The sequence below is a fragment of the Rosa chinensis genome, chromosome 3, assembly GCF_002994745.2.
Source record: "Rosa chinensis cultivar Old Blush chromosome 3, RchiOBHm-V2, whole genome shotgun sequence".
Taxonomy (NCBI): Eukaryota; Viridiplantae; Streptophyta; class Magnoliopsida; order Rosales; family Rosaceae; genus Rosa; species Rosa chinensis.
The window spans coordinates 38,641,032-38,666,277 of NC_037090.1; the positions used below are offsets into that span (position 1 = coordinate 38,641,032).

Sequence of the window (25,246 nt, forward strand, 5' to 3'; positions counted from 1 at the left end):
TGTAAATAAGTCTACAACTATGATTCCCTCGTCCCCTTGATTTCCTTGATTCCCTCGTTCTGTGACTGTCTCCTTCTGTAATTTCGCACTCGTCCGGTGGCGCATGATGTCGAGCGGGCCTCTGTGCTCTGCAGGCTTCTTTGTGCGGCTGCCGGACGGGTAATCTAAAGGTGGGCTCCAAGGTAGCGGTTTTTGGATGGTGTGCTCGCAGTTCTGGCAGCTTTTGTCTCGTCGACGGTCTGGGGCGGCATCTCTGCATTCATGGCGGTGCAGTATGGCATCTTCGTTCTATGGGTTGATTGTTGCTGTGAATCGGGGATCGGTGACGGTGATGGAGGCTCTCAGTGAACTGTAGTGGTCTGGTACCTCGGGCAATCTTAGGGAGTGGTCTCGGTTTGCTCAGTTTTCAGGCGTTTTGGAGTTTCACGAGGTGGTCGACATTGGAGTGAAGGGGCTTCGGGTGGCAGCGGTGACGACGGCGCCGGAAGGGATGGTGCGGGGCGGCGGCACGTTCAGTAGATGACGTCTTAGGCTGGTTTGCTAGGGCTTGGGTGATGGTGTCCTTGGGCTGTTCCTTTTTGGGCCTGTATAAATTGGGCCTGGTTGTTTTAGGCTTGCATTATGTTAGTAGCTTTGTTTACTTCCAATAATCCCCTAAGTCTTTTTTAGGGACCCATGCACTTTTTTGTGCTTCTAGCGAATCTTTTGGAGTAGTACCGAAGGAAGATTCATGCTATTTCGAATGTATTTAAAGTCAAATGAGTGCCCTACTTTCTACGTACCACTGTGGATACTAGCACAACTTCTTGCCTACCCCTAATTGGTAGCGGAAGGGTATGTAATGGTCATTCTGGTTTGTGATCAATATAATGGCTTTTTGCCTTGATTCAAAAAAATAAAAAACAAAGTATCATTCATTTGTGTTAAATGCATACGCCTAACTAATTAATACACATGTCATACTCAATACACCAAACATTTAATTTTTCATTCTAATATTTTACAAAATACACAACTCAAAATATCTAAAATACTCTTAATTAATCTCCCATTAATGATCGTAGTATTTTTTTGACTATATGAAATTATTTAGTATTTAATAGTATTAATTATTTGATATAATAACCAAATATTTTCTTCACGCAGATTCCATTCAAAGATCATTTAGGAATTCAAATCCAAATATTAACAAACTATGATGACCTATATTTAAGAAGATGATCACTTTGCCTAATGTGCCTAATATGTTAATCTCATTCTATACACGTGTATGTATTGAATTAAGAAATGGACTAACCAATGATAATTAAGACAAAAAATAGCATTGAACTAAGAAATCTTCTATTTTGTTACAAACAATTTCTCTAAAAGTATGTATATTATATTTTTAAAATTCATTTATAGCTCAATGTTCCAACTACAACACAACAACATGAGAATGAGAAACAACATGAAGAACACACATCTCAATTGAAGATTGTTGATCAACATCCTGAGAATTCATGTCAATCGTTGAAATTAAGATGAAGTGTAGAGAAGAAAAGATGTTTCGTAGCGTTTAAGATTTAGTCATTTAGAAGAAGAGACCAAATGCCCATTTCAAATTTTTTTTATTCTTCTAATAAATAAGGGGAGAATTTCACAAATGATCACTCAACTATGAATTATTCAACACTTTAGTCACTTAATTTTCAAATATATCACTTTGGTCACTCAACAATTATTCTGTGAATCATTTTAGTCACCGAATGGGCATTTTGTCTCACTTTAATCACTTCACCCAATCATTTCAATTCAGACTTCTCAATTTTTCACAATTAGTCTAATGAAAATATCATTGATATGGTCGCAAATAAAGTTTTTTTTTTAATGAAAAAAATTAACAGAATGACTACAGTGAATAACAGAGTTAAAGTTGAGTGACCAAAGTGATATATTTAAAAATGAGTGGCCAAAGTGTCAAACATGTAAAAGTTGAGTGACCATTTGTGATATTATCACATAAATAAATGTCTATTTTGGTCATTTAACCTACCTGCAAAATAATTGGGATGTTTATTAAATAGTTTTTTTTTTTTTAGTTAAAGAAATAGTATATTCATCACAAGTCAGAATATGCCGTTACATACCATTTTGCTGTCATTTAAGGGCATAGACAAACAAGAAGCTAGTGGTAGTACCAACAAGTGGTACATACATATAGTCCTACTCATTATACATTCAAATACGTAGAGATAGCGGATATAAGAAATTTATTGTAAAAGACAAGCTAAAACATAGCAAAGACCTAGGGCAAAAACCCCAGCCCAAAATAGTAGGCCCAAGAGCATCCAAAGAAATAGTCCAACTCCAGAGTCCATCAAGCTGGCTTGGCCCCAACCCATCATCCACGACAACATGCCATACGCCATAAGCCCAGTGCTCCTGACGACATGTCGTACGCCACAAGCCCAGCCGCACTGCTCGATCCGCGCTGCCACTACCTATGCCGCTCCTATCTACGCCTCCACTACCACTCACCGCTTCGACCCAAACCGCCGCGCCCCACACCGCCACAGCTCACGTCGTCTGGAATCCCACCAGTCTTGATCAGCACAACCACATCGCCAGTTGAGATGCAGCTAGAAAACACAAGCCCAAGTATTTTAGAAACCATCCGGAGCGCAACCACCCATCAACGATCCTCAAACTGAATCGGATCGAATACCCGTCCGGCAGCAAACCCCAAGATGACAGCGAGGCCGGAGGCCAGCACCGATCGTGGCGCCACCGGAGGAGATCGAATACTCAAGCGGAAAAAACCAGACTTAGGGTTTTAGGGTTTCTCAAAGGAAAAGAGGAATCTTATCTTTTTTTATATTTATTAAGTAGTTATATAAAATTTCTCAGGAATTAATCTCCTATAATACAAATATAAATATATCAATTCGATTCGGTTTTTATTAGTTTATCATAAACATAAACCGAAACCCACACTGCAAGTGTCGGTTTGATTAGATTTCGACAATTTTTTGTCGGTTTTAATTTTCTTTATTAAATAAATAACTCGTATGTAATGTAATAATTAATTTTTTTTATGAATCAACCTCATGGGAAAAAAAAAATAGACCAAATGATTCTGAACTTGTCGTTTTTAATTTGATTGGCAGCAGTTTTGGGCTTCAAAAAGACCACCACATATTATAATGTTGCGAGAAGATCCGTGTCGCACTTTGGAACTTGGAAGGCATAATTTCCGAGATGAGTAGGAAGTGGAGTTGGGGGGTCAAAAAGGAAAACGGAAAGAAGAAAGTGGAGTTGGGGGAGTTCATCTTCATCTCGCAATCTCTCACTTTGGTAATCTTTCAATTCCAATTTCAGATTCGTATCTGGGTAATTCTATTTATTTGCCTTGTGTGTGTGATTTGCTTTTTAGCTCCAAATGCAGTTAGTTCTTAGTTAACTTCTTTTGCTTGGGGTTTCTTCTTTGCTTTACTTTTCTGTCTTGGACTTGTTCTGATTGGATGCCTTGTGCATTTCCTTTTTAAGTTTTCCTCTGTGCCTTATCAAAGAAGAAAAGTGTTGGGAGTAGTGAGATTTTAGGAAGAATTTTGGTTCAGGATAAACCTTCGAGTTGAGCTTTCTCAACACTATATAGATTATCAAAGGTTCCATAACCTTCGAATTGGAGACTAGAAATTTTCTCTTAGCAAATGGTTCTCATCAGTTCATATGCCTTCAAGCACTTATATGTATTTATATACATGACCAGATAATCTCCCTTTAGACTAGCATTAAAAGTTACCAACTACAAAGAAGAAATTCCAACTTTTTAAAATGTACATGTGCATGAATAACCGAATAATGATTAATTGACATAATTAAGCATGTTAGGAATTGTCCTGGGAGATGTATTTTTGTAATGCTAGTTTTCTTCTGTTTAGTCAAACCCAGTAGAAGTCCAGCCTCCAGAGTAGATTTCATCATATCCTCTGTCAACATAATTAGTTTAAGTCTCGCAGCTAAATTCTTAGATATAAGCACACAGAGCCTTGTCCACACAGAATAATTGTCATGTTCTTAAACTTCTACCAAAATATTATATCTTTAATACACGTATGGTACAATTGTGGTTTGATGGTTTTAAGCTCATTTTTAATGCGTTCCCCTCCATTTGCCTTGTTTCTTTTTTGGACCTGACATTAGGAGAAATCATTATTGGAAAGCATGGTAAGTAGATATTTACTTCTTTTTTTAGCTACATTATAACAGTCAGTATTGATGGACATAAGATGTTCCCTTGATATTCATCTTTCCTTGGAGGTGGTTTTGTTTTCATTTTATTATCAAGTGATCTCCATAAAAATCACTAGTGTTGCTAGAGTTTGGATAGTTAAACTACAATATCGTCCTGCACACCTAGGAAGCTAGATCACTTTCCAGCCCCTACCCCATTTCCTATGACAAAGTCACTGCTGCTTGTTCATCTCAGGTCAGGGACGAACTGCTGCTTGTTCATCTCAGGTCAGGGACGAACAACTAGTTCATTGAAAATTTGTGGTGAGAAGGTAAAGTAAAGCTTAGTTTGGCCCGTTTGTTTTTCCTTACTAAATTTGTGGTTCATTGAAAATTTGTAGCCTTTTTTTATTTTTTTTATTTTTTTTTGTTTGCTAAATTCTGGCCACTGATTTCAATTTGCAATGATGCTCCAATTATTTTTCCTCTAATTCCTTAATGAGAAAAGAAGAAGAGTGGAGAGAATGAGGACACAAGGGGGGAAGGGTTGGATTATTTGTGGGAAATGGTTCAGTTCTGGGAAGCTGTTCTTTAGCCATACAGGTCTGGAAATTATTCTTTACAATTTTTCTTCCGGTATAAGACAGTTTGGGCATCGTAGGAGTAGTCATGGGAGCTGTAACTTTGTAATGATTGTTTTCTTCAAACCCATTACAAGTTCAGAGTAGGATTTACCATATCCTCGTTATGCTGTCAACTAATTAGTTTGAACTCTTGCTTGTAGCTGAGTTCTTAGGTATGAACACTGCATCTTATATATGCAAAGTAATTGTTTTATAAGTTGGATTTCCTGTTGTACCTTTCATGTAGAATTTCTTCTCCACCATGCTGAAGGAATAAAATAAGAACCATGTGTCCTGTTCTTGTTGTCTATAGAAGTTTCTTGATTGGATGTTAGATACATACATTCATCCTGGACCCAGGCTTTCACAATTTGAGTGACCTCATTTAGAGAAACTTGTAGTACGGTTAGTTTTCAATAGTAATAGTGCAGATCTTTGTATTCTATAATCTCTGCGCCAAGGTTTTTGGATATATTTCTTTTTGTATGCAACTATGCATATTTCGAATTACTCATTTACTAAGTGAAGAATAGGGTAATTTGTTTACCTTCCTGTGGTCTGTCATAGAAATATTATATCTCAAAGTATTACAGCTATCTATAGGTACTATTGCCTCAAAGCATGTATATTATCTCCATTGGCTAGAAAGGTGTAGTATTGTGTTTTGTTTATCTGTTATGGATCCATTTTATTACTTTTATGTATTCAGTATCAACAGTCTTCTGTTTCTGAATGGAAATGGAGGATACTAAGGAAATTGCAAATACAGATCCAGATTCCATTCAAAGCAAAGTCTTATGCTATGCTGCTTATTTATTCGCAGGGGAAGCAAACTGCATACTGTGTGCATTAGCACAGTTGAAGAATTATAATCATAAGCATGGAGTCTGAGATGACAGTACATGATGGTGGGTGCCACTGCAAGAATGTAAGATGGCGAGTGCAAGCGCCTACTAAGGTTGTGGCTTGGAGTTGCAACTGTTCGAATTGCTCTATGAGGGGTAACACACATTTCATTGTCCCTTCTGAAAGATTTGAACTCTTGGGTAATTCTGAACAGTTTCTCACAACTTATAGCTTTGGGTCTCACACGGCAAAGCATACTTTCTGTAAGGTCTGTGGGATAACTTCGTTTTTTTATCCACGCTCAAACCCTGATGGGGTTGCCATCACATATAGGTGTGTTGATCCTGGAACACTAACCTATGTTGAGGTCAACTATTTTGATGGCCAAAATTGGGAAAACTCCTACAACCAGTCGAACATTGCTTCGCAGTCAAAGGTGGACTCTGGAAACTAGAGGGCTGAAGAATGATATATGTTGAAATCTTTTCATTTCAACAAATAATATTGCCAGCAAATATGCATAAAACTTGTATATATTGCTTGGAGTTTGGAGGTTGAAGTACATCATTGTCTTGGCCTTTGAGAAATTAATAATCTTCATCCGGAATGTATGATGATTCCTATGTAACAGTAGTGCTTTTCCTCTTGTTTCGTTTTGTTCTATTTGTTTTTGTTACTCTGCCTTTGGCATTGCAGCGGTGACAATGCAGAAGCTCTGGATACTGTTAATCTGTATTTTTCTTTGGTAATTAGTGGTCAAATGCTCTCAACCACTAGAGTTGGTTCTTTACAAAATTACTGTTTCCCAGATCATTGACTCAGCTCACGGTTTTTGAAGCAAATTGTAATCCTCTGCACTGAAATAATAATAAAAAAAAAGGGGCTGTGACCACTTACCCAATTTTAATCTAAAAATTGCCCACTTACTCTACTAAGAGTTTTTTAACTCCATTTACACGATCTAACATCCATTGACAGTTTTACCCCTATTTTAATCAATAAATTACATCTCTCTCTCTCTCTCTCTCTCTCTCTCTCTCGCTCCCCCGTCCTTGTTCACTCAGGCATCAATGATGCACCGGATCGTGTCGACGCTTAATCGCCGGGGCAGGGAGGGGGACGCTACAGATCGCAACTCTCACCGCTCCTGCGCCTGCGTCGTCACCTCGCTGCCTTCTAACTGAAGCCCTGCCGAAGCTTGGTCTAGGGAATGCAAGTTCGCAGCCAACGAACGAAAATCATGGTGTTAGATTGGTTCGCGGTAGTCGCGTCATCCGACGGGGCTTCCAGTGTCTGCTTAAAGATCTGTGCTTCTCGAAAGCGGTCGATGGCGGATCTGCGGCGGAGGTCCTGATTTGCAGTTGGGGTGTAGAGGAGTTGCAAGGACTTTTTGTGTTTCAGGTCGGGTCAAGGGCTTTTCTCCAGGCCACAAGAAATGGTGGAGAGCCGAGGCTGGCCACCGGAGGATTGACGGAGAACCAAAGGACCAGTCTCTGGTGGCTCTAATCTGATCAGTCTGAAGGAAGAGGGGAAGGGATGTGTTTTAGACCTTGGGCCTCAGTTTGGCTGGGTTGTAGCCTTGTAGCATGGCTAGGCTAATAACCTTTTTCCTTTTCTCCCAAATTCTCTGAAATTCTATTGCAGCAGCAGTGGGTGGAGGGGGGGTGGGATGCTGCTGTGCCCACAGGCGGCAAGGCTGGGATGCAGGCTGCTGCAGGTTGCTGCAGGTGAGGAGGAATTTTTTTTTTTTGTATCTGTAATGTATTCATTTTGGTTCACTTGAGGGCAATAATATGATTATTAGAGGGTAATAATATGATTATTCGGAGGTAATAATATGATTATTGGGAGGCAATAATATGATTATTGGAAGACAATAATATGATTATAAATTGATCAATTGTGCTTGTAAGTGTATTCATTTTGGTTTTGGGAGTTCATACAATTCACTGGACGGCAATAATGTGATTTTTAGGAGGCAATAATATGATTATTGGGGGGTAATAACAATATCAAAACTGATGCAGAACGTTATAGCCAAATTATTGGTTATTCAATGGAGAAGATTGATTGTCTTTAATGGGAATTAACAACATTATCATAGCATAATTATGATGTTAGACAAGCATGGTGTCTTACTCTCATATCCAAGTTGAGAGTGACGCAAAAGTCTTAATTGACAGTATTAAAGGAAATATTAGTATTCCTTGGCGCATTAAGGTGCTGCCGTGCTGGTAGATGATATTCATTGGATGGCGTCCAAGTTCGTGCAAGTTTGTTTCCGATATGTTCTACGTGAAGCAAATTTTGTGACAGATGCAATTGCGAACATTTGTCATTCTCTTCAACTGATCATGAATAGTGGTTGTATTAGAAATTACCAGTTGTAGCGTTTCATTTGCAGATTTTAAATCAAACAGAGACTTCTTGTATATTGCAACAACAACAACAGAGGAAACACATGCAAATAGATGATATAGATATACAATATTTTTGACATTTCCCACATCAATAATTAAACAACTTCAACTCAATAATTTATTCTGCACTTGCAGTGCTGCTAACATTATTTTGGTATTGGATTCAGAGCCAGGGAGAGTTATAAATGGGAGTGACCACAGATTTAGTATGCAGATACTTGTGGAGGCCCTGCATACCATAGTCTTTTCCAAAGCCGCTCATCTTGTATCCTCCAAAAGGGACATCGATGCTTAAGGCGAAGTAGCAGTTGATCCATATAGTGCCCGCACGGATAGATCTTGAGACGGTGTTGGCCACATCGATGTTCTTGGTTACAATGCCGGCTGCTAGGCCATATTTGGTTTTGTTGGCTCTCTCTATTCCCTCCTCAATTGTCCTGCAAAATTGCTCGTAGTTGTAAGCAAACTTATATCTATTTTGTGATTATCGATCAAAAGAGCTAAATGGAAGAATAGGAATCACGGTTGTCCTTACTTGAACTTCATTAGCGACATGACAGGTCCGAATATTTCATCCGTCGCTATAAGCATGTCATCCTGAGGAAGTTGTTATAACATTAATGAAATGAACATGCAAGATTCAACAAAATTAACATTAACCATATCAAATTTTTTATCTGAAGACGAAACATGAAAGTATACCTTGACATCAGTGAATACTGTTGGCTCAATGAAATAACCCTTCTTCCCCACAGGCTTGCCCCCTATTAACAAAGTTGCTCCTTGTCTTTTGCCATGCTCAATGTAGGTCAAGATTTTCTCATACTGCGTTTTATCTACCTGTAATTTTAGTGAATGTCATGGATCCAAAATTATAGATTATATTATATCAGAGACAAGCTATGGTACTGTGATGTTTATCATACACTCATTTTACATCTATTTGAACAAAAATTACAATTATTTGGATCAAAATTACAACATTGAGAACAAGCTAGTTACCATATTCATTTACACTATTTACATATAGTTAAACAAAAATTACAATATTGACAACGAATTTGTTCAAAAGCCTGTAACAATGTCATAGTAGGTGTAATTACCATTATTAGAACTAAGATTACACAAAATAAAACTCAACATTACCACTCTGACAACAAATTTGTTGTCACATTTATAAATGTGTGTATGAGATACGGGTATGTATTATAGAATTTTCCATTATGTCATCTTTATAACTTTATGAATTTGCTATGATTGTACATATAGTCGATAAATCAAATCTGGCTTGTCAATGGCTATATATATATATATATATATGAATTTTCTCAGGTGCGGACGTCCGTACTGAAAATTCGATACTGATTTCCTGTTTTTGACCACTTTCCGGCCACATTTTTACATCTTAACCGTTCCGTTTTTAGGTCCTAGTGTATAGATCATCTCTACAAAATTTCAGCCAATTTCGTGATTGTTAAGGCATCCAAAACTGCATTTTACACGAACGGACCGAATCTGTCGAATCGGAACCGTTCGTATTTGTAATGGTAAATTGCAGTTTTGGATGCCTTAACGATCACCAAATTGGCTGAAATTTTGCAGAGGTGATCTATACACTGGGACCTAAAAACTGAACGGTTAAGATGTAAAAATGTGGCCGGAAAGTGGTCGAAAACAGGAAATCCGTACCGTCCGCTCGGTACGGACGTCCGCACCTGAGACGGACTATATATATATATCGAGAAAAAATCTACAAGGCAGTATGATCAACATCATTTACTAGTTTCAATTGCGCTTGTGTTACCTGGGGTCCTTGACGAACATTAGGATCAAAAGGATCTCCAACAACCCAATCTTTTGCCTTCTCTGTCAACTTCTTGACAAGTTCATCATAAATCCCTTCTTGAACAAAAACACGAGAACTTGCCATGCAAATTTCTCCCTAAAAATGTGAACGACCCAAAGTTAGCCCTGCTACATATAGAGCTATCAACGAAACTCCTGAGTTTAAAAATTATGAAAATTAGAAATCACAAAATCTGACTTTGTTGAAGAGAATCCCCAGGAGAGCAAGGTCAGCAGCCATGTCTACATCAGCATCATCAAAAATCAATAGGGGTGACTTGCCCCCTAGTTCAAGTGAAACTTCTTTTAAATTACTCTTTGCTGCAGCCTGCATTACTTCACGGCCAACCTCTGAGGAACCAGTAAAACTGACCTAAAATGTTACAAAATTAACCAAGTATCGGTTTGTATCACAGGTAAGCTATTAAACTATCCTGCTGAAAGTTTAATGACCAAAGCTTCTAGGAAAAGAGCGGGCTAGAATTTACTTTGTCAATGTCCATATGATGGGTGATGGCAGCACCAGCAGTCTCTCCATACCCAGTGATGACATTGAGCACTCCATCAGGAACACCAGCCTTCATAAATAACTCACAATCAGCCAAATCTCCACTAGCAATACTACTGTACATATACATAAAAGCTAATTCCCCTCTTAAATATGCGTGCTATCAGGGGCGGAGGGAGGCAGGGGCCCACTGGGTCCTGTGCCCCACTCAGCTTTTCAGAAAAAAAAAACTAATATTATATATATATATATATATATAACACATATACATATTAATATTAATATCAGGTTTATACTATATATTTTTATATTATTTTCTCAACCTGATGAATGTACTCTTTCAATCATCTTCACGTGCTCCTTTTTTTATTTTTTAATTATTTTTTTTATGGGCTTTACCCGTCCCATGTTTGACCTTCTATTAATATCATATAATATTTTTTTTATATGAATCATATAATATTTTTCTTTCCTATATCCTTTTACGTTTAATGATTTCTATTTCTTTATTACTTTCAGATTTTCAAGTCCAATAGAAAAACAATTAACAAAATATTCTATTACATCAATATATATATATATATATAAATATATCTCATCAAGTCTCAATCAATTCTTTTGTGAAGAGTATTGATGTAGTCATTTCTTTTAGTTCCCACTACTTCTCTATTCTTCATTCAAATATGTTAAGATACTTTAAAAGAAAAGAAAATCTTGGTGCAGAGGAGTCGTCGAGTATAAATACCTCATTGGAGTCATCTCCCGTAAAAAAAATAAAGAAAAATGATAGTAATTCTGAAAAGCCTTGTCCCAACGTTAATGAAAAATATCCTTCTAATCCTGGAAATCATCCTCCAATTTCAAGATGTCATCCTAATGTAATATGAAATCTAGTCGAGGACAATTACCATTGTAATAGATAGAAATTACATTTAAAGATTTTGTATGTTTTTATATTTATATTTTTTTTGTGCCCCAATAAACTTAAATTCCTGGCTCCGCCACTGCGTGCTATGCAGTACATTCAAATGGAGATTTCACGTAATCAATGATCAAAATTGTCAGAATGACAACGCAACATGTCCATAGGCTGCATAACATAACATATCAACTTTCTGGTCAACACATATAACATTTTAAGCAACTGTGAAAAGGATTTTCCAAGTTTACCAACTTAGCTAGATGAGCATAATACAGAGCCGAAAGAGGTGATTGCTCAGCAGGTTTGACAACCATTGTGCAACCAGCTGCAAAGGAAGGAGCAATCTTAGCAAATAACACGGTGCTGGGAAAATTCCATGGAATGATGTGTCCGACAACTCCAATGGGTTCAAGTAATGTATAAGCTTGAAGCTCGCGCGACATTTTGAGCACCTCTCCGTGAATTTTATCAGCTGCACCAGCATAGTAACGTAGAGTTTGTGCTACCTGAGGTATGTCTACGGCTTTGCCACAACTGAACAACTTCCCAGCATCAACTGTATCCAACTTGGCCAGTTCTTCGGTGTGTTCATCAATCAAGTCTGCAAACTTCAACATAATCGCTCCCCTCTCCTGAACAAAATTCAAGGCATTACATCGATTTCAGACTCTTAAATATTCACGCTAAAGTAAAGTAATTAATTCGAAGTTTACTAAATGTAAAAGCTAACTTAATTAATAATTAGATGACAATTTTTCGCTATGGTACTCGGTCATTATAACCATGATTTTCATTCACTAATTTAGTTGTCGTCCAGGCAAGGACTAGAGAAGTTATCAAGGACTCGTCAATGGTAAAATGAAAAAAAATCATATAGTTGACCAGAAGAACAATGGTCTGTACCAAATTATAAAACAAACGAGATAAGATTTTATTTGGTCTGCTAAATATAGGAATATAAGATACATAGCTTGAAATTGAACGGTTTCTTTTCTAAACTAATGAACGTAGTTGTGCATACTACGTATGACACAAGCAACTAATTAAAAATAGAAAGTCTTACTTTGAAATTTTCACACTATGAACCTCATCTATTATTTGTTTTTTGGGACCTCGTTTATTATTGGAACATTGTCGATATATAGAATGAAAAAATGGAAGCAAACTTGATAAGTCAACTTCAGTACTAGCTTTAGTCACGATTAATCAAGGCTGCTATGCGTTTAATATGTACCATGTTTATCATCATAATGCTAGCCAGTGGCGGATGCAGGATTATATTTATATGGGGGCGAAATTTTTTTGAAAGAAACAGAATGAACCTCAACGAAGGAGCTAGGTTAATATTTGCTATTAATACTTTCACAACTTCACAGGAAGGGAAAAAAAAATTCTAATTCATAAATTTTTCTGTAAGAAAGAAAGAAGGAAATCAAAAATGTATTTCTGAGCAAAACATAACAATTATCAACCAATACAACTCTAATTATATACCAGAGAAAACAAGAAGAAGAAATGACAATCAACAACTCGCAAAGCACATGCATTAACAATACATCTATAAAAACAAGAAAGATTTTTTTACCCATTTCTTTTATGTTTGTGGGCCAGCGACACAGTTTTTTACTAATAATACATGTAAAAGATCTTGTATTGCTCTAGAGTGGAGACTTCTATTGCTTTTCAATGGGGGCAGCCTTGCTGAAACAGTTCCATTGTGTAAAAACTTTGAAGCAAATCAAACAAAATAAAAAAAATGACTGGGGCCAGCTGCGTCCGGCTTAAAAATGACTGGCTGCTAAAAGCACTATCGGTTGGACCGACTGCCAATGGTCAATCACTGTCATAATGATTCATATTATTAGTTGACTAATCGAAATAATAGGGACCAGAAGACAATCTCATCCAAGAGAAGCAATTAATAAGATCGATGAAAACAATAATAGGGACCAGAAGATAATCTCATCCAAGAGAAGCAATCAATAAGATGGACGAAGATGAAAACGAAGAAGCTAGACCACCTAGCTAGCTCAGTAATCTCTTTATAGAGTGGTTCATTTTGTCTTCGAAATAATACTAACACATGCAATCAGGATAGTCAAAATTCAAGAAAACATTGTAGAAAATAAAAAGATAAAGTTAGATATCATGAATTAAACCGCGAAAATTAACCTTCTATTAGAGAAAAGTCGTACATATTTTTCTTTTAATTTACACCCAAGTCACATTAATAAACCTTCCGTATAGAGCATATGCCTATAATCAATATTTTTTCTTATTTTCATATATGTCTAATTTGCCCTTTTACATTCTCTCAAGTAATACATGTCTAATGTACCTACTAAATATGTATATGTAGGTAGGGCTTAAATAAAAGAAATGTTCAAGCTTAATAGAGGTCGACACGAGAGCTTCAATCAAGGGTTTAGTTCATCAAATGTATTTATTTAGAGCTTGTGGCATATTCAGTCATTTTTGACAAAAGCATGTTTTATTTTCTATGTCAATTAATGAGAATTTATTTATGTAATCAACTTAATCAACAGATTTGGGTGTATATTAAAAAAAATCATGAATGGATTTAATCTAATAGGTGTAATGAAATGTCCCAAAAAAAAAAAATGGCCGATCAAACTTTTATGAGAATCGGAGTCATCAGACCATGACAAATTAAGGACTGAACTGTAAGACCGAAGAACAAAGTGGAGTAAGAAATATATTAAGTACAGCGCCGGGTAAGCGAGGCCAGGGGCCATGGTCAAAGGCGGCGCGTGCAGCTTTCACGGCCAAATCCACGTCTTCCTTATCTCCTTCTGCCACTCTGGTTATCACCTCCCCTGTTCTTGGATCTATCGTCTCGAATGTTTTTCCTTGCAAAAGGAAAACATCAATATATAAATCAGAATGCATAGATGAAGTGTACGTTGTCCTTTCGGAAATCTTAGATGATGACACGTAAAAAGATGACATGCATAAGTCAAGAATTCGTAGCTAAAATAAATGTTTGAGAAAGAGTTTGGATCTCTGAACGATATAGAAACTAAACATCATCAGCAAGCTAGCTAGCTGGCAGTAGCTTGTGATGACTTGTGAGACATGTTAATAATCAAGGGAGAACGTCCATACCTGAAACGGAATCGATGAATTCTCCATTGATGAAGAGCTTGGTGAACTTTATCGTTGGCATCTTCACAAAAGACTCCTCGGAACATGTAGAGCTTCCCTCACTTTGGCCACCCATTATCGATCTCTGTTTCTTTGTCAAGAGGCTTGTTCTTGCTTGGTTTCGTGTAGCATGAATCTGTATATATAGAGAGGGCAAAAGGCAAAAGGTTAACTGTTTTATTTTTTATTTTTAATAAAAAGCTAGTGCAGCTGCGCGCATGGCAGTGGAACTACACGGGCACGTGCTGATAAGGATGCCGTTAGTGCTTATGAGGTTAGTCAATTTTTTTGAGATCAACAAGACCAAAAAAGGTGAAATGTAGTCAAACTAAAATTTACCAGAACCAAAACGAAACAAAACGAGCAGAAATATGACCTAACAAAACAAATCTTGCAGTCGCTGGTCCAGGAGCTGACCTCCTTCTCGCCGAATTATTGAAGAAGGCACCGCCGGTAATTTGAAGGAAGGTATCTTTAACTTAATGAAGCAAAAACTTTCGTATACAAATTGAATGAAAAGCTTTGGTTATGGCGTGGGTTAACCAAACCATCTTCAAAATTTCCCCTCTTTATTTTTGATTCCCTGCAATCTCATTTAGTTTCACATTCTCGTGGATTTTTTTCACTTGCAATTCAACAGTAAGGGCCCTTCTCAGGAATATAGATAGATAAGCAAAATGTGAGAATATATGCTTATCTGTTTCACCTGAGTTTTGTACCAATTCTCGAATCAATCAAACTAATTGTAAATGTGAGAAGAAACCATGAAACATCAATTATAACATATTCTCATCCCTTGTGGCCACAACTTTGGTGAGAGCTCCTTGACTCATTCCTTTGCTGTTGATTGCTACACAAAAAGCCATCTCGAAATACTTCTCATGAGCGATCAAACACTTGATTGTGGATCGTAGTATTATATAATCACATTTTTGCAAGACAGAAAAAAAAAAATCAAACAATCATCAAGGCCAACCTGAGAAAAATATTTTACAGGCAGTGTGCAATGAGTGCGCTAATTAAATATCTGAGGCAAGAAATGATGTAGAGGTCATCATTTTGGTCAACTGTTCGTGATTCTACTAATACCAAGTACACAACGACGTACGTCTGAGCCTTCTGTCTAGAGGTCATCAACGCCATTATATATTCTCTAATTTTGCAAGACTCTTGGTTCAGCTTACGTACGTCTGAGCCTTCTGTCTAGGGGAGACGACAACGACGCCGTTTCGTCCGCCAGGATATCCATGGCTACCCCATCTGTCTAATATATATTCTCTCTATGACTCTCATCTGTTCGAGTATATCTAATTTTGAATCAGAAAGTTGAAACGGTTTTGGAGAAGATAGGGGAAATTAAGCTTGCGAGTTGCGACCTCAGCCTTTGGTTGTGTCTGTTTCTTTTTTTTTTTTTGAGAATGTTGGTTGTGTCTGCTTTGGTGAGACGGGAAAATTGAAAATTTTTAAGTTTTGGTTTAAATCTTCGGCGGCCTCTTCTTCAATTTTGGCGGTCTTCTTTTAGCGATGGAGGCGGGGCTTCACTCCTTTAAATTTTCAGCTTCATTACAATAACTAAAATACCTAATACCTCTATATAAATGTCGCTATAATTGTGAAAAATTTTGACTATTTTGATCGATGACGAAACTCTTCATGGACCAAGTATTAAGCACTAAATAAATGTGCAATGTGAAATTTATCAATTTTTAATTTTGATTTTTTTAATTACACTAAATATACCTTTTATAAGCTACGTGGAGGAAATAGATTTTATCAAAATCGACGGTTGGATGTTATCATGATAAAAACAAATAGATTAACCATAAACCCTAAATACCACATAAAACTAATATGCCCATAACAGCTCATTTGCAACTTCTTTTTTTATCTGTCAGCTCTCACACTCTAGTGGGCATGAGCTATATCAACAAATGTAAAAATTTCCGAAAATTTATATCCTCATGGTTTAGCTCCCCTTAGGGAAGTATAAGTGTGTAAGGGTTTGACCACTTTGTTTGATGTCGAAATGGCAGCGGATCGGGTTATTTTTTTATATAATACCTATTAATACACTATAAATAGATGGGTAATGTCAAATTTATCGATTTCCAGTTTCAATTTTTTGGATCGCACAAAATCCTTACATGCCTACTAGTGGTGGTCTAACTTGTTTATTAGTTGTATAAAAAAATATACCTTCCATAAGCAACAAGGTGGAGGAAATAATAGATTTTATCAAAATCGACTGTTAGATGTTATCATGATAAGAAGAAGTGGTAATGGTCAAAATTTCAGTAGTTTTCGTCATCGTTTTGGTCTCGATTTACTAGGTCAACCCTAAACCCTAAAATACCACATAAAACTAATATGTTCATAACCGCTTATTCGCACCTTCTTTTTTCGATCTGTCAACTCTCACACTCTCGTGAGCATGAGCTATATCAACCAATGTAAAAATTTCCATAAATTTATCTTCTTGTGGTTCAGCTCCCCTTAGGGAAGTATAAGTGTATAAATGTTTGATCACTTTGTTTGATGTCGAAATAAGGGCGGATCGGGTTAATTTTTTTTATATAGTACCTATTAAATTGCAATAAATAGATGGGTAGTGTCAAATTTATTAATTTTCAGTTTTTATTTTTTGGATTGCACAAAATCCTTCTCTGCCTTTTTTTTTTAATCGGCCCGTGGGGCAATAATATTATTGATCAAAGCCAGAATAGGTCATTACATATCCTTCCGCTGCCATTTAAGGACATAGGCAGATAAGAAGATAGTGGTAGTACCCACAGTGATACATACAAATAGACCTACCCATTAGACAATCAAATATGTAGAGGTAGCAGAGATCCTCTATTGGTACTACGTCGGAGGCGCTAGAGATCTAGGTTCCTAATATAAGAAACACTATTGTAATTAGACATAAGCTAAAAACATACCTTCTATAAGCAACAAGGTGGAGGAAATAGATTTTACCAAAATCGACCGTTAGATGTTATCATGATAAGAATAAATGTTTATGGTAAAAATTTCGGCGATTTTCGTCGTCGTTTGGGTCTTGATCTACTAGGTCAACCCTAAACCTTAAGTACCACATAAAACTAAATATGCTCTTAATCGTTCATTCGCAACTTCTTTTTTCGATCTGTCAGCTCTCACACTCTCGTGGGCATGAACTAGATCAACCAATGTAAAAATTTCTAGATGGTCTCATTTCAGGATGTTCTCTAGATGCTTATTCTAATTAGCTGTTTAGGCTTAATGCTCCCCCCTGTATTCAACAGTTTTATTAATCAAGGTTTGAGAGTACCCGCACCAGTCCTTTATTCAAAAAAAAAAAAAAAAATTCTAAAAGTTATCTCCTCATGGTTCAGCTCCCTTTAGGGAAATAAAAGCGTACAAAAACTGCTTTGTTTGATGTCAACATGATAGCAGATCGGGTTAATTTCTTTACACAATATATATGAATACGCTATGAATAGATGGTTAATGTCAAATTTATCTATTTTCAATTTCAAATTTTTTAAAATCACAAAATCCATACATGTCTACTAATGCGGTTTAACTTGTTTATTAGTTGTATTGAAAAGTATTCATTTCATGAGCAAATATGTGGATGAAATAGACTTATATCAAAATCGACTATTGGATGTTACTGTCACGCCCTGAATTTTGAATAACAAATTCAAAATCCGAAACATGAATAACAACTAAACCCAACAAATGTCCAGAATTTTTTTCTTTAAGACTAACATCCCATAAAACAAATTACAAACCTTGATTCAAACTATCTCTCGAGTCTATTATTACAAACCAATATAAATAAAATGCTAAGTCTGAAAGAGTCTACAACACACCAAAATAGGTTAAGGGCAGCACTTAACACCGATGTCCTACTCCGCTCGATCTCCACCCTGATACTCCTGACCTATAGGGTTATCCGCTACACCGTTTAAATAATGTACCAAAATTGCAAACACAAAAGCCGATAAGCTTTTTGCAAAGCTCATGAGTAAATTTAAACAAACCACAAAGACACAACTTAATCACAACATTTTCAACACAAATCAAACATTCATTATCAATTTCAAAACCATTTCAAATAAAGTCTCACCACTCGACACCTCATAACCTCCAGCCCGTGTTCATGATCACGAGTAACCCAACTCCCTACTTCCATGTCACACAATGGCAGACAACTCTCCAACCCGTGTTCAAGATCACGAGTAACCCAACTCGCTACTTTCATGTCACACAATGGCAGACAACTCTCCAACTCGTGTTCATGATCACGAGTAACCCAACTCGCTGCTTTCATGTCACACAATGGTAGACAAACTAGAGCTCTAGCTGAATCGTAACGTGTCACCTTGGCTTAGGTTCACCTTTACGATATAATCACCACATTCCCTATAGTGGCATGTGATCCATAGATCGAACATTTAAAGGTCCCTCAGACCCAAATGTTATAACTATTCTCACATACGCGTTCTCACAATCCAATAGCCAATTACCATATAAATTGTAATTCCAAAACCATCACGTGTTTTAAATAATAATCTAAAACAATCACCATCATTATTCTTTCATTCAATGTCATTTAACATAATATATCATGGAAAATCTCAAAACCAATAACATATCATAACCCAAGTTATCACACTTTCACACCTCAATGTCACACCATTTCATATAAAATCACGTAGAGAGAGAGATATATATATATATATATATATATATATATACACGTAATCATAATCATCCACTCAGGGATGACCACTAATACCAACTATAGTTCACACGTCATAAAACCGTGAAATTCATTTTTTATATATTTAAAACTCATTTTCTTAAAACCATTTTTCACACATAGCAATTAAATGAAAATAATGAAATTCGGTTCGTAAATGAGCCACGTGAGATTTAATCATCTCCAATCTCGCTGCGTCTTCTCAACAGCTTAAAATACGGTTCACAATTGTCCGCCAACTCAAACCGTCAATCACCTAACCAAATACGATAATTAACTTAGCGTACAATTCAAAAACGCACTTATATGAAGATCCAACGGTCGGATCTTCACCCGTGACCACACAAATTCATCGGGACAGTCTTACGATCATCATATCAAACTACAAGTCTAACAGATGGTCCGATCTTCACAGATCACAAATCGAAAGATCGAAATCGATTGAAATTGTAAAATTCATAACTTAATCATACGATCTCCAAAATTCACATGCTATACATCAAAATGATCGTATCAACATGTAGAACATAAAAATTGGCAGAAACTGCCCTTGGGACCCCCGGAGGCTGCCAGAAAAGGCCACTGGATTTAGTGGCAGAGCCGGAGCCGGCCATCGCCAATGGCGTCGGGGCCAGGCTGCTCCCCTTCGTTTCATCATTTTGAGCAACTTTCATAACTAGCATGAAGTCAGAAAACGACGGAAAGATATCGAAAATACCTGAAATCAGTCAGTCGGTTTGGCCGGAATATTTCCAGTTTTTTGATGAGCCTCCGTTCAACGTGAAATTGATCGTTTCGGGTCCTGTTCTTCTTGGAGTGTGATCAGGAGCTTGAGCCAAGTTCAACAAGTCAAGAAACTCGAATTTTGGTGGCCGGAGCTAGGAGAAATCTAGATTGGAACCCAAATCGGCCTCTAACAGAAAACGTGCTCCCGCCGCCGCTACAGGCTGTGCGGCGGCGCAAGGCTGCCACTTTCAGCTGCGAAAGGACGAGACGAAGCTGTGGGAGGTGGTTTGGTGGCCGGAGGAGGGATAACAGAGCCGAAGACTCCTTGCTCTGTTTTCAGCTTGGGCTCGGGAGGGAGAGAGAGAGAGAGAGAGAAAACTGTGCGGCTGCCAAAACTGGAAACCCTAGCTATTTTCGGAAATTCCCAAAAATAGCTAGGTATATATACCCAAAATGGAAACTTTTCCAAAAGCGATAACTTCTTCGTATGAACTCCGATTCTTGTGTTCCACATATGCACGAACTGATATCGATGAGCTCTACAACTTTCGTGAAGGAAGTTTTCTAAAATTCCATATGTATAAAAAGTCGATTTTAATGACCCCCCCTAAATAACGTTTGTTTCGAAAATAAATCATTCGAAACCAAATTTCTCAAACAATGACATACGAATCATGCCCACAATTCATATTTCAAATAATTGAACAAATATCGAATTCCTAAATATTTAGGGTAATTATCACAAATGGTACCTGAACTTTTCCTCTATTTTATCGATGGTACCTGAACTTCAATTTTGATCACAACTAGTACCTGAACTTTTCGATTTTATTTTAAATGGTACCTAAAGCCACATTTGGTCACTATTCCGGCTAAAAAACCCAATCTAAAAAAATAAAAAATAAAAAAACAAGTTCAAGGCAAGTCTATTATAAAAAAATCATCACTATATATGATCACAACCCTTGAAATCATCAAAAATCATCACTTTGATTGCCTCCCATGCCGTTTTTAGTCAAAATAGTGACCGGAGGTGGCTCTAGGTACCATTTAAAATGAAATCGAAAAGTTTGGGTACTGGTTGTGATCAAAATTGAAGTTCAGGTTACCATCAATAAAATTGAGGTGTAGTTCAGGTACCATTTGTGATAATAACCCAAATATTTAACTAAGAATTTCGGGTCTTCATAGTTACCATGATAAGAAAAAATGGTTAGTGGTCAAAATTTTAGCTATTGTCGTTGTCATTTGGTCTCAATCTAGTAGGTCAATCCTAAACCTTAAATACCACATAAACCTAATATGCTCATAACCGCTCATTCACAAATTTCAATTCCTAGTTCTGCCCTTTTGTAGATAGTTTTTTCATTTTCATGGATTATATTTTCTTAGAACTTAATTATCAGAAAAGAGAAAATAAAATTTAATGACAGAAAATGCTTGTAACCACTCCTTCAAAACTTCTTTTGGCGATCGCTTTCCCGCAACAATCTTGTGGGGTCGAGCTTTGTTCACCATATTGGGGGGAGTAAATGTTTATGATTTGGTTACTCATTACTCTTAGGGAAATATAGTCTTAAGGTGGTCAACCATGATTGAGGCAGGAAGAATGACGTATGAGAACTAATTGTTTCACGTAATGTATGAGAATGTGGTGATTCCACGAGGTCAGGTCAAATCTATTTCTTTTTTTCCTCTTCAATTTGCTCAAATTTTTTATGTGCACTATTATGGTTTAACTTGTTAACCGGTCTTTTTTTTTTTTTTGAATCAAATTAAATATATAGATAAGAGTTACTGTGGAGGGCAATCTGACCCCAGCTTCTTACAATCATACTTTAGTACCTCTAGAATAGAGTCTGGAGGATGATCAAACCATGATTCACCTAGACTGGCCTCATAGGCAACATTGGTTAGACGGTGAGCTACTCGATTACATAATCTGGGGGTATGCTGCACAATGATATTGGACAGCAGGGCAAGGTTACTTCGAATTTCATCAATGAGACCTTCTGCATTAAGATGAGTAAAGTGCCTATCTGCAATATCAGAGACAGCTTCAAGGCAGTCCGTTTCAATCACCACATTACTAATCTGTAAGGCTTTCAACATTTCAAGGCCTGCCTTGATGGCACAAAGTTCTACCTGCTTTGCTGAGGCAACTGATTGAATAGGGAATGCGAAAGCAGCTTTGAACTTCCCTATATCATCTCTTAGTATGCCACCAACACCTCCATGAGGTATTTGGGGTACGAAGCTTCCATCAACATTAAGTTTCCATTGACCTTGAGCCGCCGGTTTCCAGCTAGGCCTACTCTTCGGTTGCTTTGAGTTTTCTGTTACATTACCTTTATCAAACTCTGCTAGCCATGCAAGAGAGCTAAACACCAAATTACTTGCAGGTTGGCTAGTATTACGCCAAAACATGTTATTTATGTTCGTCCATATGGCATGAAGTACCATCATGAGCTTTGTAAAAACCTCATTCTTGAGATGCAAGGCATGATCAAGCATCCCATTCCTTGAAGTCTATGGTAGGCAACAAACATCTGCCCAAGTTAAAAGGAGGTGCAGCTAAAATGGAAATGGCAGTGGGGCACTTACAGAAGATGTGTGCAGTGTCTTCATATGGATGTGGACATAAGAGACAGTTGGGGTCACCAGTATATCCTTTAGTGCTTATGGTTGCCCGAGTTGGTAACAGATTTGAGCAAGCCCTCCAGATGCATATTTTAACTTTGCCTGGCACCTTTGCACGCCAAATTCTTTTCCATAACTCCTGAAAAGGATTATCCTTGGAAGTGGAAGCAAGCACATTTCTAGCACTTTGGGTCTGGCAATCCGGTAGGCGGTTTTGACAGAGTAAAAACCCTTCTTTTCAGGGCTCCAACACAGTTTATCCTCCATATTTCTACTAATAAGAGGAATACATAGTACCTGTTGAGCAATTACAGGTGGGAAGATGGCATGGATGGCAGCGGGTAACCATTGTCTTGTGCTAGAGTCAATTAAATCAGATACAAGTTCAAAAACACAATCCGGTGGTTTATGAACTAGGAATTGTTGGCAGTTTGGGATCCACCTATCCTTCCAGATGTTGACTTGAGAACCATTACCAATGCTCCATTGTACTCCTTCCTTTAAGACTGGCCTTCCATTAAGGATGCTTCTCCAAGAGAAAGACGGAGAGTCTCCAAGTTCTGCTTCCCAAAAGGAGCTATTGGGGTGGTATCGGGCTTTAAACAGCTTGGCAATCAATGAGTGTGGGTTGGACACCAATCTCCATCCCTGTTTAGCAAGCATAGCAAGATTGTAGGCATATATATTTTTAAAACCCATTCCACCTTCAAGCTTTGTCAAACAGAGCTTTTCCTAGCTTCTCCAATGGATTTTCTTTTTCTCATCAGTGTTTCCCCAAAAGAACGAGGCACACAGTTGATGAATATCATCACAAAGGCTTTTACGTAACAAGTAACAGTTCATTGCATATAAGGGCATGGTTTGCGCTACTACTTTTATGAGGATCTCCTTACCTGCTGCACTTAGAATTTTCCCTTTCCAACTCACAAGTTTCGTAGTGAGCTTCTCCTTGATGTACTCAAATATAGCAGACTTGGACTTCCCTAGTCTCATAGGTAAGCCTAGGTATCTATCATGCTCTTTGACACATTTGACTTCTAGTAGAGCAGCCATTTCTCTTTGTCTGTCAACATGTTCAATATTACTGAAGACAACACTACTCTTCTGGAAGTTTACTTTCTGACCAGAGGCCTTCTCATAAATATTCAAATTTTTCCTTTATTGTAAGCACTCCTCATTTGTAGCTGAACCAAAAAGTAAACTGTCATTGGCAAAGAAAAGATGGTGCAATGTGGGAGCATGAGGGCACATGGTAAGACCCTAAATATTATGTTGATGTACTGCCTTTGAGATTAAAGCGGACAAACCTTCACTACATAAGATGAATAGATAGGGTGATAGTGGATCCCTCTGTCTAATGCCCCGGGTAGGTGTAATCAGAGGAGAAGGTTCCCCATGAAGCAATATAGAATAGCCCACCGATGTCACACACTTTATAATGATTTGTACCCATTGGGAGGCAAACCCTAGTTTCGTCAGAATAGCATCAATAAAGGTCCAATCAAGCCTATCATAGGCTTTACTTATATCAAGTTTTAGGGAGAAGAAACCTGATTCCTGGTGTCGCAGTTTGTGCATGAAGTGTGCTGCTTCAGTCACCACTAAAGTATATATTGTCCGAAATCAATCTACCTGGAACATAAGCACTTTGCAAAGGAGATACTATCTCAGGAAGCCACACCTTAAGTCGATTTGCCACAACTTTAGAACTAATTCTGCAAATCACATTACAGAGAGCTATAGGCCGAAAGTGCATTGCCTCTTGCGGGTCTTAAACTTTTGGGATTAAGCACAGATATGTATAGTTTGACGGCAGCCAGATTTCCCCTGTTTCAAGCAAGCCTCTAACTGCTGCACACACATCTTGACTGACAATATGCCAATACTTTTGGTAGAAAAATGGGGACATACCATCTGGCCCCTGGCTCTTTGACGGGTGCATCTGGAAAAAGGCTGTCTTAATTTCCTCATCTGTGTATGGGAGTAGTAGAGCCTCATTCATCTGTTGTGTCACTTTGCATGGAGTAGAGTCAATCACTACTTCAATAGCCTCTTCATCAAACTGTTCCGCTGAGAAAATATTCTGAAAATAAAGCATTAAAAGCCTCTGCACTTCACTTGGTTCAGTCTGCCAAACACCATTTTCATCCAAAAGACCCTTAATAGTGTTTCTAGATTTTCTATTACTTGCCTTTCGGTGGAAGTAGGCAGTGTTTCGGTCACCTTCTTTCAACCATAAGGCACGAGATCTTTGCCTCCAATACATTTCTTGGATGTTGAGTAACTGACTAAAATGAGCATGGAGCTTTCTTTGTTCTTCGTAAAGTTGCGAAGAATGAGGTTGTCTCATAAGGTCATGTAGCTTTTTCTGAATTTACCCCATCTCAGTGTGTTGTTTGTTGTACTCAGTACGGTGCCAGGTCATTAATTTGTCACCCAGAACCTTTGTCTTGCTTCCTAGTTTCTGTAACGCATTTCCAGTAGTAGACATTGCCCATTCTTGCTTAATAATGTTCACACAGTCTTCCCTGCTAAACCAACACTCTTCAAAACGAAACGGTTTCTTGACTTTCCGTCGAAATTGCT

At 37.5% G+C, this 25,246-nt stretch overlaps 2 protein-coding genes across 5 annotated transcripts; one reads left to right on the forward strand and one right to left on the reverse strand.

Annotated features, from left to right (window-relative positions):
- Positions 1-3,180: 3,180 nt before the first annotated feature.
- On the forward strand, positions 3,181-6,482 carry LOC112194979 (centromere protein V-like). 4 transcript variants are annotated; one of them, XM_040517294.1, is made up of 3 exons: positions 3,181-3,336; positions 4,472-4,547; positions 5,662-6,482. In XM_040517294.1, exon 3 carries the CDS (start codon positions 5,719-5,721, stop codon positions 6,136-6,138), a length of 420 nt encoding a protein of 139 aa, XP_040373228.1. In that variant the 5' UTR covers positions 3,181-3,336; positions 4,472-4,547; positions 5,662-5,718; the 3' UTR covers positions 6,139-6,482. The 4 variants fall into 4 exon arrangements, with proteins under 4 accessions (XP_040373228.1, XP_040373229.1, XP_040373231.1 ...); XM_040517296.1 differs by having other exon boundaries at positions 3,184-3,372; XM_040517295.1 differs by lacking the exon at positions 4,472-4,547.
- A 1,710-nt stretch (positions 6,483-8,192) lies between these two features.
- On the reverse strand, positions 8,193-14,644 carry LOC112192325 (aldehyde dehydrogenase family 2 member C4). Its single transcript, XM_024331987.2, has 9 exons — positions 14,506-14,644; positions 14,107-14,249; positions 11,628-12,011; positions 10,438-10,527; positions 10,149-10,322; positions 9,909-10,046; positions 8,807-8,944; positions 8,640-8,701; positions 8,193-8,541 (listed from the first exon to the last, which is right to left on the reverse strand). Exons 1-9 carry the CDS (start codon positions 14,618-14,620, stop codon positions 8,268-8,270), a joined length of 1,518 nt encoding a protein of 505 aa, XP_024187755.1. The 5' UTR covers positions 14,621-14,644; the 3' UTR covers positions 8,193-8,267.
- Between the last annotated feature and the right edge of the window lie 10,602 nt (positions 14,645-25,246).

Excerpts from the sequence above, each read along its gene's own strand:
- LOC112194979 (XM_040517294.1), top strand. The coding sequence starts at position 5,719 with ATGGAGTCTGAGATGACAGTACATGATGGTGGGTGCCACTGCAAGAAT.
- LOC112192325 (XM_024331987.2), bottom strand. The coding sequence starts at position 14,620 with ATGGGTGGCCAAAGTGAGGGAAGCTCTACATGTTCCGAGGAGTCTTTT. Across the intron at positions 12,012-14,106 it reads GGCCTCGCTTACCCGGCGCT|GAGAGGGGAGCGATTATGTT; the intron begins GTACTTAATATA and ends AATTTTGTTCAG. Across the intron at positions 10,528-11,627 it reads ATGCTCATCTAGCTAAGTTG|GCTGGTGTTCCTGATGGAGT; the intron begins GTAAACTTGGAA and ends TTATTTATGAAG.